At 64.1% G+C, this 13,495-nt stretch overlaps 1 protein-coding gene across 2 annotated transcripts in view; it reads right to left on the reverse strand.

The window, feature by feature from the left end:
• The window catches only part of KIRREL1 (kirre like nephrin family adhesion molecule 1), a 45,064-nt gene that overhangs the window by 11,933 nt on the left and 19,636 nt on the right, over nt 1-13,495 (reverse strand). For both annotated transcript variants that reach the window (XM_082072932.1, XM_082072931.1), the window contains exons 2-3: nt 2,242-2,391; nt 695-844 (exon numbers count right to left, since the gene is read on the reverse strand). In XM_082072932.1, coding sequence (XP_081929058.1) covers nt 695-844; nt 2,242-2,391 — 300 coding nt within the window. The remainder of the gene's footprint in view (nt 1-694; nt 845-2,241; nt 2,392-13,495) is intronic.

The following is a 13,495-nucleotide window of genomic DNA, read 5'->3' on the forward strand; positions in this document are numbered from 1 at the left end:
GTGATGGATATAGGGTATAATGGGGAACATGGGGTACAGAGGGGGACACGGGGTGCATTGGGGACACGGGGTGCAGTGGGGACACGGGGTGCAGTTGGGACATGGGGTGCAGTTGGGGACACGGGTGCACTGGGGACATGGGGTGCATTGGGGACACGGGTTGCAGTGGGGACACGGGGTGCATTGGGGACACGGGTGCACTGGGGACATGGGGTGCATTGGGGACACGGGTGCATTGGGGACACGGGGTGCAGTGGGGACATGGGGTGCATTGGGGACACGGGTGCAGTGGGGACGCGGGGTGCAGTGGGGACACGGGTGCAGTGGGGACACGGGGTGCATTGGGGACACGGGTTGCAGTGGGGACATGGGGTGCATTGGGGACACGGGTGCATTGGGGACACGGGGTGCAGTGGGGACATGGGGTGCATTGGGGACATGGGGTGCAGTGGGGACGCGGGGTGCAGTGGGGACATGGGTGCAGTGGGGACACGGGGTGCATTGGGGACACGGGTTGCAGTGGGGACATGGGGTGCATTGGGGACACGGGTGCAGTGGGGACATGGGGTGCAGTGGGGACACGGGGTGCATTGGGGACATGGGTGCAGTGGGGACACGGGGTGCAGTGGGGACACGGGTGCATTGGGGACAGGGGGTGCAGGGCAGACGTGGCGCGGCGGCGCCGGCTCCTTACTGAGCACGGTGAGCCTGGCGCGGCGCGAGCGCAGCGCGGCCTCGGTGGCCTGGCACTCGTAGACGGCGTCATCGGACAGCTCGGCGTCGCTGATCTCCAGGTTGTACTGGCCCGAGTCGGCCGTGCCCACGATGCGGTAGCGCGGCCAGGCTGCGGGACAGCGGGGGGACGGGCTGGGCCAGGCTCTCCGGGCTGGGGGACGCTCCGGGGACCCCCTGCCCCTGGAGAGGCAGCTCCTGTCTGTTTGGGTACGGCTGGAGCGGAGCCGGGTGCTGCCCGCGCCACGGCCGGCACGGAGGGGACACGGGCACGGAGGGGACATGGGCACGGAGGGGACATGGGCATGGGAGGGGACACAGGCACAGAGGGGACATGGGCAGGGAGGGGACATGGGCAGGGAGGGGACATGGGCAGGGAGGGGACATGGGCACGGGCGGGGACACGGGCACGGGAGGGAACACGGGCACGGAGGGGACACGGGCGCGGAGGGGACATGGGCAGGGAGGGGACACGGGCACAGAGGGGACATGGGCAGGGAGGGGACACGGGCACGGGCGGGGACACGGGCACGGAGGGGACACGGGCACGGAGGGGACATGGGCAGGGAGGGGACACGGGCACGGAGGGGACACGGGCGCGGAGGGGACACGGGCACGGAGGGGACATGGGCAGGGAGGGGACACGGGCACGGAGGGGACACGGGCACGGAGGGGACACGGGCACGGAGGGGACATGGGCACGGAGGGGACACGGGCACGGAGGGGACCTGCTGCAGGTGGGACTGCCGGTGCGTGTGGGATGCTCAGCACACACAGGGACCCCGGTGTGTGCAGGGACCCCATTGTGTGCAGGGACCCCCGTGTGTGCAGGGACCCCCGTGTGTGCAGGGACCCCTATGTGTGCAGGGACCCCATTGTGTGCAGGGACCCCCGTGTGTGCAGGGACCCCATTGTGTGCAGGGACCCCCGTGTGTGCAGGGACCCCCGTGTGTGCAGGGACCCCATTGTGTGCAGGGACCCCCGTGTGTGCAGGGACCCCCGTGTGTGCAGGGACCCCTATGTGTGCAGGGACCCCATTGTGTGCAGGGACCCCCGTGTGTGCAGGGACCCCATTGTGTGCAGGGACCCCCGTGTGTGCAGGGACCCCATTGTGTGCAGGGACCCCGGTGTGTGCAGGGACCCCATTGTGTGCAGGGACCCCAGGTTGTGCAGGGACCCCATTGTGTGCAGGGACCCCCGTGTGTGCAGGGACCCCAGGGTGTGCAGGGACCCCATTGTGTGCAGGGACCCCAGAATGTGCAGGGACCCCACTGTGTGCAGGGACCCCGGTGTGTGCAGGGACCCCAGTGTGTGCAGGGACCCCGGTGTGTGCAGGGACCCCGGTGTGTGCAGGGACCCCAGGGTGTTCAGGGACCCGGAGCACAAGGAGCCGGGAAACTGGCCGGGGGGCCGTGTTGCTGTGGGACACGTAACCCCCAAGACCCCCCCACGTGGTGCCACCCCCGCCCCGCCCGGCGCCGTCCCCGGAGCCACCGCCACCCGCGGTACCTTTGAGCCCCTGGCCCATGCCCAGGGCCAGCCCGTCCTTGGTCCATTGCACGATGCCGGAGTAGTTGAGCACCACGCAGGAGAGGACGATCCTCTGCCCGGCCACCACCGTCTGGTCCTCGGGCTCCTCCACGAAGCGGGTCAGCGCCGCTGTGGGCACAGGGTGCTCAGCGAGGCCCCGCGGCGCCCAGCACCCCGGCGGCGTGCCCCGGTGCTCCGTCATGCTGGCGGCTCCGGCGCCGCGCCATCCATCTCGACGCCCCGGCGCGCTCCCCGTCACGCGCTCGGCGAGCATCGACCCATCGGGACACGGCGGGTGGGGGAGCGGGGGGTGCCAGCGCCGGCGTGTGTGACACGTGTGTGTGACACACGCATGTGCCACCAGGCGTGGGACAGCGGACGGGGAGCAGGACGCCGGAGGGCGGCGGGGAGCGGGGCGTCTCGGCGGAGGAGCCGCCTCTCCCCCTGCGGTTTCACCCTCCAAAGCCTTTTTTCTGGAATATTCAAACGATTTCTGCCACGCTGAGGGAGCTGGGGAAGCAGAAATCCCTTCAGGGGATGAGCCAGCTGCAGATAATGGAGCCACTAAGTCCCCAGCATGGGCTCCGCGTGCATGGCCCGGCTGGTCCGGCTGTGCCACTCGCCACGGCCACCACTCAGGACCCCAAGCTTGTCCCCGCTTTGTGCGGTGTCCCCAGAGGGGCTCCGGGCTCCCCCCGCCTTTGATCCCGCACACGAATCCCCCGCCAGCTCCCCCAAATCCCTGCGCCGCAGCCGGGGCTGGAGCTGGAGGGATCCGGTGATCCACACGGCATCGCCGGGCTGGGCCCGTGGGGACATCGACAGCACCAGGTGTCCCTGAAAGCCCGGGATGGGGCACCCCAGCATCCCCAGGAGCTGGTACCCTGGGATTGCTGGGATGTGACACCCCAGGACTGGTGGGATGTGACACCCCAGGATCTCCAGAATGGGGCACCTCGGCATCCTGGGGATGGGGTACCCCTGGGTGACGCACCCCAGGATCCCCGGGACCTGGTACCCCGGGATTGGTGGGATGTGACACCCCAGGATTGGTGGGATGTGACACCCCAGGATTGCTGCGATGTGACACCCCAGGATCTCCAGAATGGGGCACCTTGGCATCCTGGGGATTGGGTAACCCTGGGTGACGCACCCCAGGATCCCCGGGACCTGGTACCCCAGGATTGCTGGGATGTGACACCCCAGGATTGCTGCGATGTGACACCCCAGGATGGGTGGGATGGGGTACCCCAGGATTGCTGGGATGTGACACCCCAGGATTGGTGGGATGTGACACCCCAGGACTGCTGGGACGTGACACCCCAGGATCTCCAGAATGGGGCACCTCAACACCCTTGGGATGGGGTACCCCTGGGTGTCGCACCCCAGGATCCCCGGGACCTGGTACCCCGGGATTGCTGGGATGTGACACCCCAGGATTGCTGCGATGTGACACCCCAGGATCTCCAGAATGGGGCACCCTGGCATCCTTGGGATGGGGTACCCCTGGGTGAGACACCCCAGGATCCCTGGGACCTGGTACCCCAGGATTGCTGGGATGTGACACCCCAGGACTGGTGGGATGTGACACCCCAGGATCTCCAGAATGGGGCACCTTGGCATCCTGGGGATGGGGTAACCCTGGGTGACGCACCCCAGGATCCCCGGGACCTGGTACCCCGGGATTGGTGGGATGTGACACCCCAGGATCTCCAGAATGGGGCACCTCGGCATCCTGGGGATGGGGTACCCCTGGGTGACGCACCCCAGGATCCCTGGGACCTGGTACCCCAGGATTGCTGGGATGTGACACCCCAGGATTGGTGGGATGTGACACCCCAGGATCTCCAGAATGGGGCACCTCAACACCCTTGGGATGGGGTACCCCTGGGTGTCGCACCCCAGGATCCCTGGGACCTGGTACCCCGGGATTGCTGGGATGTGACACCCCAGGATTGGTGGGATGTGACACCCCAGGATTGCTGTGATGTGACACCCCAGGATCTCCAGAATGGGGCACCTTGGCATCCTGGGGATGGGGTAACCCTGGGTGACGCACCCCAGGATCCCCGGGACCTGGTACCCCAGGATTGCTGGGATGTGACACCCCAGGATTGCTGGGACGTGACACCCCAGGATCTCCAGAATGGGGCACCTCAACACCCTGGGGATGGGGTACCCCGGGGTGAGACACCCCAGGATCCCTGGGACCTGGTACCCCAGGATTGCTGGGATGTGACACCCCAGGATTGCTGGGATGGGGTCCCCTAGGATGGTTCGGACATGGTGCCCCAGGGTACCCCAGGATCCTTGGGGGGACCCCTGGCTCGGGCACTCCAGGATGGGGCACCCCAGGACGGGGTATCCAGGGCCCCCTGGGAGGGGGCACCCCCAGCTCAGTCACCCCAGGATCCCCACGACGGAGTCCCCCAAACAGGCCTTGTGCACCGGCGACCTGCGGCCGTCATTTGGGGACAGTCACCGCTCCCGGGCACCCCGAGGGGCCTCATGTCACCCCCAAGCCCCAGCCCACCCCTCCCTGTCCCCATGAGCCCGGGGAGGGGTGACAGAGCAGGGATGCGGAGAAAGAGGGAGCCAAGGGGAAGGAGCGAGCGGGGGGGGATGGAGCAGGAATGGGGGCCGAGGGGAGGGGGGAATAAGCAGCAGAGCAGAGATCAAAGAGGAAGGTGCCGGAGACAGGTGGGCGTGCGGGAACATCAGAGCGGGGCCGGGGGGGCTCCATCTCCAAACCCCCATTTGGCTGCAGCTGCGCCTTCCCAGGTGGCACAATGGCCTCGCCACAGCGGGGATGCCCGTGGTACCCAACCAGGACCCCCCATGCCCGTCCCCAAGCACCAAACCCCCCCTCGGCGGCGCCTCCTGCGCCGCGGCGCTTCCCCGTGGCAGCGACCGAGGTGCCGTGGGCGCCGGGTCACCGGTGGGCGCTGGAGGCGGGTGTCAGAGCCACGTTGTGCTGGGCAGGTTTGAATGGCGCCGGGTGCCCCCAGCGCCGCCACCCCCGGCGAAGCGTCGGCACCGCGGCGCGGCCGAGCCCGCCCGCTCCGGACCCCGCGTGGGGGTGGGTACGCGTGCGTGTGCACGTGGGATGGGCACACGCGTGTGCACGGGAACACGTGCGATAGGCACACACGTGTGCACGGGAATGTGCCCGAGCGCCTGGGTTGTGTATGTGTGCACAGGAATGCACACGTTGCACACATGTGCATGGGAACACGCGTGTGCATGGGAACACACATGTGGGCATGGGAAAATGCAGATGCGCATGGGAAAATGCAGATGTGCATGGGAACACATGCACATGTGTTTCCGTGCACACGTGTTCCCATCAAACGTGTTTCCATGCACATGTGTGCCCATCACACATGTTCCCACGCACATTTGTTCCCGTGCACATGCGTGTTCCCATGCACATGCATGCAACATGTGCATTCCTGTGCACACATACACAACCGAGGCGCTTGGGCGCGTTCCCGTGCACACACATGTTCCCATCACACGTGTTCCCATGCATACATGTTCCCATGCACGGAAACACATGTGCATGGAAACACGTTTGATGGGAACGTGTGCACGGGAACATGTGTGCGTGGGAACACGTGTGTACACGGGAATGTGTCCAAGTGCCTGGGTTGTGTATGTGTGCACAGGAATGCACACGTTGCACGCATGTCCATGGGAACACCTGTGCATGGAAACACACGTGTGCACGGGAACACATGTGATGGGAACATGTGTGATGGGAACATGTGTGCACGGGAACATGTGTGTGCACAGGAATGTGCCCAAGTGCCTGGGTTGTGTATGTGTGCACAGGAATGCACACGTTGCACGCATGTGCATGGGAACACGCGTGTGCGTGGGAACACGTGTGATGAGAACACGTGTGATGGGCACACGCGTGTGCATGGGAACACGTGCGATAGGCACACGCGTGTGCACGAGAACGTGCCCGAGCGCCTGGGTTGTGTATGCATGCACAGGAATGCATACGTTGCACGCGCATGCATGGGAACACATGTGCATGGGAACACATGTGTGTGCATGGGAACACGCGTGTGCATGGGAACACGTGCGATGGGAACACGTGTGTGCACGGGAACACGTGCGATAGGCACACGCGTGTGCACGGGAACGTGCCCGAGCGCCTGGGTTGTGTATGTGTGCACAGGAATGCACACGTTGCACGCATGCGCATGGGAACACGCGTGTGCGTGGGAACACGTGTGATGAGAACACGTGTGATGGGCACACGCGTGTGCATGGGAACACGTGCGATAGGCACACGCGTGTGCACGGGAACGTGCCCGAGCGCCTGGGTTGTGTATGTGTGCACAGGAATGCACACGTTGCACACATGTGCATGGGAACACACGTGTGCGTGGGAACACGTGTGATGAGAACACGTGTGATGGGCACACGCGTGTGCATGGGAACACGTGTGCAGTAGAGCATATGCGAGTGTGCATGGGGATGTGGGTGTGTGCGTGGATCAGGTGTGTGTGCGTGGGAAAGTGCGCGTGCACGTGGGAACCCGGATGAGTGTGCCTGGTTGTGCACATGTGCGTGGGAACACGTGTGTGCACAGGAAAATGCAGATGTGCATGGGAAAATGCAGATGTGCATGGAACACACCTGTGGGCATGGGAACACATGTGTGCATGAGAAAATGCAGATGTGCATGGAACACACCTATGGGCACGGGAACACATATGTGTACATGGGAAATGCAGATGCGCATGGGGAAATGCAGATGTGCATGGGAACACATGCATGTGTGCATGGGTCACGCGTGTTTGCGTGGGAACACGTGAGTGTGCATGAGGTTGTGCCCATGTGCATGGGAACATACCCACGTGTGCACGGGAATGTGCACGTGTGCGTGGATCACACACGTTTGTGTGGGAACACATGCACATGTGGGTGGGTCATGCGTGTGTGCATGGGAACGCGTGTGTGCATGGGAACATGTGTGCATGGGAACATGTGTGCATGGGAACACGTGTGTGCATGGAAACATGTGTGTGCATGGGAACATGTGTGCATGGGTACACATGTGTGCATGGGAACACGTGTGTGCACGGGAACGTGCCCGCACGCCTGCGTTGTGTATGTGTGCACAGGAATGCACACGTTGCATGTATGTGCATGGGAACATGTGTGCATAGGAACATGTGATGGGAACACGTGTGATGGGAACGCGTGTGCACGGGAACACGTGCGATAGGCACACGCGTGTGCACGGGAACGTGCCCGAGCGCCTGGGTTGTGTATGCGTGCACAGGAATGCACACGTTGCACGCATGTGCATGGGAACACACGTGTGCATGGGAACACGTGTGCATGGGAACACACGAGTGCACAGGAACACGTGTGATGGGCACACGCGTGTGCACGGGAACGTGTCCGAGTGCCTGGGTTGTGTGTGCGTGCACAGGACTGCGCACGTTGCACGCATGTGCATGGGAACACGCGTGTGCATGGGAACATGTTTGATGGGAACGTGTGTGCACGGGAACGTGCCCGAGCACCTGGGTTGTGTATGCGTGCACAGGAATGCACACGTTGCACGCGCATGCATGGGAACACATGTGCATGGGAACACATGTGTGTGCATGGGAACACGCGTGTGCATGGGAACACGTGCGATGGGAACACGCGTGTGCATGGGAACACGTGCGATAGGCACACGTGTGTGCACGGGAATGTGTCCGAGCGCCTGGGTTGTGTATGTGTGCACAGGAATGCACACGTTGCATGTATGTGCATGGGAACACGTGTGCATGGGAACACGCGTGTGCATGGGAACATGTGCGATAGGCACACGCGTGTGCACGGGAACGTGCCCGAGCGCCTGGGTTGTGTATGTGTGCACAGGAATGCACACGTTGCACGCATGTGCATGGGAACACGCGTGTGCATGGGAACGTGTGCATGGGAACATGCCTGAGCACATGGGTTGTGTATGTGTGCACAGGAATGCACATGTTGCACGCATGTGCACAGGAACACGCGTGTGCATGGGAACACATGTGATGGGAACACGCGTGTGCACGGGAACATGTGCACGGGAACGTGTGCATGGGAACACGCGTGTGCACGGGAACACATGTGATGGGAACACGTGCGATTGGCACACGCGGGTGCATGGGACCGTGCCCGAGCGCCTGGGTTGTGTGTGCGTGCACAGGACTGCACATGTTGCACGCATGTGCACGGGAACACGTGCGATGGGCACACCCGTGTGCACGGGAACGTGCCCGAGCGCCTGGGCTGTGTATGTGTGCACAGGAATGCACACGTTGCACGCATGTGCATGGGAACACGTGTGCATGGGAACACGCGTGTGCATGGGAACATGTGCGATAGGCACACGCGTGTGCACGGGAACGTGCCCGAGCGCCTGGGTTGTGTATGTGTGCACAGGACTGCACACGTTGCACGCATGTGCATGGGAACGCGTGTGCATGGGAACGTGTGCATGGGAACATGCCTGAGCCCATGGGTTGTGTATGTGTGCACAGGAATGCACATGTTGCACGCATGTGCACAGGAACACGCGTGTGCATGGGAACACATGTGATGGGAACACGCGTGTGCACGGGAACGTGTGCATGGGAACACGCGTGTGCACGGGAACACATGTGATGGGAACACGTGCGATGGGCACACCCGTGTGCACGGGAACGTGCCCGAGCGCCTGGGCTGTGTATGTGTGCCCAGGAATGCACACGTTGCACACGTTGCACACGTTGCACGCGCAGACGCGGGTCCCCCTGCCCCACTCCCATGTCCCCGCTGCTCCGGCTCCCGCTGCCCCCGCTGTGGGGCGGCCGGGGGGCTCCGGGGGGCTCCGGGCCCCGGGGGGGGCGGCCGCACTCCCAGCCCCGTCTCCCTCCATTTCTCCAGCGCCGGCTGATTAAGCCCCGGGGCCGCCGCTCCAATCTCCCTCTCTCTCCGCTCGCTATTAAACTCAGGGTTCAAAGCAAAGCTTTTGATTTGCGCTGACAGCTTTCAGATGGAGCTAAATCTCCCCGCGCCGGAGGTTTTTTCCTTATTTTATTATTATTTTATCTCGCTCCCTCCTCCCCTTCCTCTCCTCGCTGCTTTTAAATTTAAGCCTTTCCCCTCTTCCTCTTCCCAAGTTGTTCAATTCGATTTATATTGAAATCAAGCAGGCGGGGAGGGGAGAAAATCAGCCCCCAAACCCCAACCCTGCGCTGGTTTTATTCTGCAGGAGAGCAAAGAGGATTTGGCTTTTGCGGCCCTGCCCGGCAGAGCAGAGAGGGAGCGTCCCCATCCCTGTCCCTGTCCCCATCGCTGTCCCTGTCCCCATCCCTGTCTCTGTCCCTGTCCCATCCCTGTCCCCATCGCTGTCCCTGTCACCATCCCTGTCCCCATCCCTGTCCCCATCCCTGTCCCGGTCCCCATCCCTGTCCCCATCCCTGTCCCTGTCCCTGTCACCATCCCTGTCCCCATCCCCATCCCTGTCCCTGTCCCCATCCCTGTCCCCATCCCTGTCCCCGTCCCCGTCCCTGTCCCCATCCCTGTCCCCATCCCTGTCCCTGTCCCCATCGCAGTCCCTGTCCCCATCCCTGTCCCCATCCCTGTCACCATCCCTGTCCCCATCCCTGTCCCTGTCCCTGTCCCCGTCCCCATCCCTGTCCCTGTCCCCGTCCCAGTCCCTGTCCCCATCCCTGTCCCTGTCCCTGTCCCTGTCCCCGTCCCCATCCCTGTCCCTGTCCCCATCGCAGTCCCTGTCCCCATCCCTGTCCCTGTCCCCGTCCCTGTCCCTGTCACCATCCCTGTCACCATTCCTGTCACCATCCCTGTCCCTGTCCCTGTCCCCATCCCTGTCCCCGTCCCCATCCCTGTCCCTGTCCCCGTCCCAGTCCCTGTCCCCATCCCTGTCCCTGTCCCTGTCCCCATCCCTGTCCCTGTCCCCATCCCCATCCCTGTCTCCATCCCTGTCCCCGTCCCTGTCCCCATCCCCGTCCCCGTCCCCATCCCTGTCCCCCGATCCGCGTGCCACCGGCACAGCCTAAATCACAAGTGCCCCCGACCCAACGCAGCCGGTGACCTGAGGACCCCTTAGACCTGTGCGTGGGGAACCTGAGGCACGGGGGGCGCTGAGCGCCCCGGCAGCACCGGCTCCCACTGCCGGCTCTCCCAGCGGCCGCAGCCCCGCGGGTCCCATCCTGCCGGCGCTCGCACCGAGACGTGATGGGCCCTGGCACGTCCCCGCTGCCCCCCCACACCGGCGCTATTTTAGGCGCCGCAATTTGGGTCTTTCAGCTCAACCGCCCGCGTCTCTGGCGCAGGATGGGGGGGGCGGCGATGGGGCCACATCCTGACCTCGGGGATGGCGAGCAGGGCTCCTGGTCGCCCCATCCCCGGGACACAGCGCCAGGGGGGACCCCGCTTTGGGGAGCAGCACCAGCGCCGGCCCCGCAGGATGGACCCCCCGCGGTGAATTCATATTTGCTTCGGAATGTCCCTGCTGCCACCAACCATTCCCGAGGCTCCCGGCGCCGTCACCGCGGCGCTCAGCGCCGGAGCCGCTTCCACCCCGTGTGGAAGGATGGGGACAAGGATGGGGACAAGGATGGGGACAGGGATGGGGACAGGGATGGGGACAAGGATGGGGACAGGGATGGGGACAGGGATGGGGACAGGGATGGGAACAGGGATGGGGACAAGGATGGGGACAAGGATGGGGACAGAAATGGGGACAAGGATGCGGGCAGGGATGGGGACAGGGATGATGACAAGGATGGGGACAGGGATGGGGACAAGGATGGGGACAGAAATGGGGACAAGGATGGGGACAGGGATGATGACAAGGATGGGCACAGGGACAGGAATAGGGACAGGGATGGGGACAGAAATGGGGACAAGGATGGGGACAGGGATGGGGACAAGGATGGGGACAGGGATGGGGACAGGGATGGGGACAGAAATGGGGACAGGGATGGGGACAAGGATGGGGAGAGGGATGGGGACAGTGACGGGGACGGGAATGGGGACAAGGATGCGGGCAGGGATGGGGACAGGGATGGGGACAAGGATGGGGACAGGGATGGGGACAGAAATGGGGATAAGGATGGGGACAGGGATGGGGACAAGGATGGGGACAGGGATGGGGACAGGGATGGGGACAGGGATGGGGACAGGGATGGGGACAGAAATGGGGATAAGGATGGGGACAGGGATGGGGACAGGGATGGGGACAAGGATGGGGACAGAAATGGTTACAAGGATGGGGAGAGGGATGGGGACAGTGACGGGGACGGGAATGGGGACAAGGATGCGGGCAGGGATGGGGACAGGGATGATGACAAGGATGGGGACAGGGATGGGGACAAGGATGGGGACAGGGATGGGGACAGGGATGGGGACAGGGATGATGACAAGGATGGGCACAGGGACAGGAATAGGGACAGGGATGGGGACAAGGATGGGAACAGTGACGGGGACGGGAATGGGGACAAGGCGCCCGCCTGCATTTGCTCCTCAGCCCCCTCGGGTGTTTAAAGCCACCGGGGCTGGTTGGCGGGTGGTGGCCCCGTCACGGAGCCACCGGAGCCACCCAAGCCCCTTTGGCCCCTCCCAGCCCCCCCGCGCGTCCTCGTTAACGACCCCGTTTGACAGGAATCTCCTCTAATCCCGCTCTGATTGACGTTAATTGAATATTGCTATCCTTTAATTCCTCCTTAATTAAATCTCGCAGCCGCTCCCCGGTGATGTGCGGAGGTGGCGGCAGCTCCGGCGCATCAGCATCCTCGGCGGTGCTTGTCCCCATCCCTGTCACCATCCTTGTCCCCATCCCTGTCCCTGTCACTGTCCCCATCCCTGTCCCCATCTCTGTCCCCGTCACTGTCCCCATCCTTGTGCCTATTCCTGTCCCTGTGCCCATCCTTGTCCCCATCCCTGTCCCCATCCCTGCCCGCATCCTTGTCCCCATTCCCGTCCCCGTCACTGTTCCCATCCTTGTCCCCATCCCTGTCCCCATCCTTGTCCCCATCCCCGTCACTGTCCCCATCCTTGTCCCCATCCTTGTCCCCATCCCTGTCCCCATCCCTGCCCACATCCTTGTCCCCATTCCCGTCCCCGTCACTGTTCCCATCCTTGTCCCCATCCCTGTCCCCATCCTTGTCCCCATCCCCGTCACTGTCCCCATCCTTGTCCCCATCCCTGTCCCCATCCTTGTTCCATCCTTGTCCCCGTCCCCATCACTGTCCCCATCCCTGTCGCCATCTGTGTCCCCATCCTTGTCCCTATTCCTGTCCCTGTGCCCATCCCTGTCCCTATCCCTGTCCCCATCCCTGTGCCCAACCGTGTCCCCATCCCTGTCCCCATCCCTGAACCTATCCCTGTCCGCATCCTTGTCCCCATCCCTGTCCCTGTCCCTGTCCCTGTCCCTGTCCCCATCCCCTCTGCGGCTCCGGCCCCGTGTCCCGCTCGGCTCCGGCGCCGGCGGCTCCTCCCGGGCCGGCAGGAACGGAAACTATTTCAGCCCCATCACGTGCCGCGGGCGCATCATCGCTGGCGAGCGCAGCGCCCGGGAGGCTCCGGACGGGGCCGCGTCCAGCCCGGCCCCGCACCCGCTCACGCTCCCAGTGTCCCCAAGCGCCGCTCGACCCCGTTACGTCCCCACACGTGACGGGGGGAACCAGGCGTGGGGGGCACGGGAGCCCCTGTGCCTCAGTTTCCCCAGGGCTGGGGCCGCTCGAGCGTCCCCGTGTCCCCGCAGGGTGCTGGGGGGCCGCTCTGCGCCCCCGCTCCCCGTTGCTGAGCCTGGTGGTAGCGAAGCTCTCGGGGGAGAGGACGCTCCAGTTATTTTCATTTCTTAAAAGGCACAATTATAAAAACAAATGAGGAGGAGATTGGTTTCCCTCCCTCGGCTCCGGCGCCTCCCCCCCACCCACTTTGGGCCTCCCCGCGTCCCACTTGGGGTCACCTTGGTTGTGCCACCCCGGTGCGGTCACCCCGGGATGCACAACAGGCACCCATGGGGGTCAGGGCTGGCGAGCCGGCTCCATGTCCCCGTGTGCCACCATGGTGACCCCAGCTCCATGTCCCCATGCGCCACCATGGTGACCCCAGCTCTGTGTCCCCACGTGCCACCATGGTGACCCCAGCTCCATGTCCCCACGTGCCACCATGGTGACCCCAGCTCCATGTCCCCATGTGTCACCATGATGACCCCGGCTCC

This window comes from Streptopelia decaocto (genome assembly GCF_964273445.1).
Source record: "Streptopelia decaocto genome assembly, chromosome: 26".
Taxonomy (NCBI): domain Eukaryota; kingdom Metazoa; phylum Chordata; class Aves; order Columbiformes; family Columbidae; genus Streptopelia; species Streptopelia decaocto.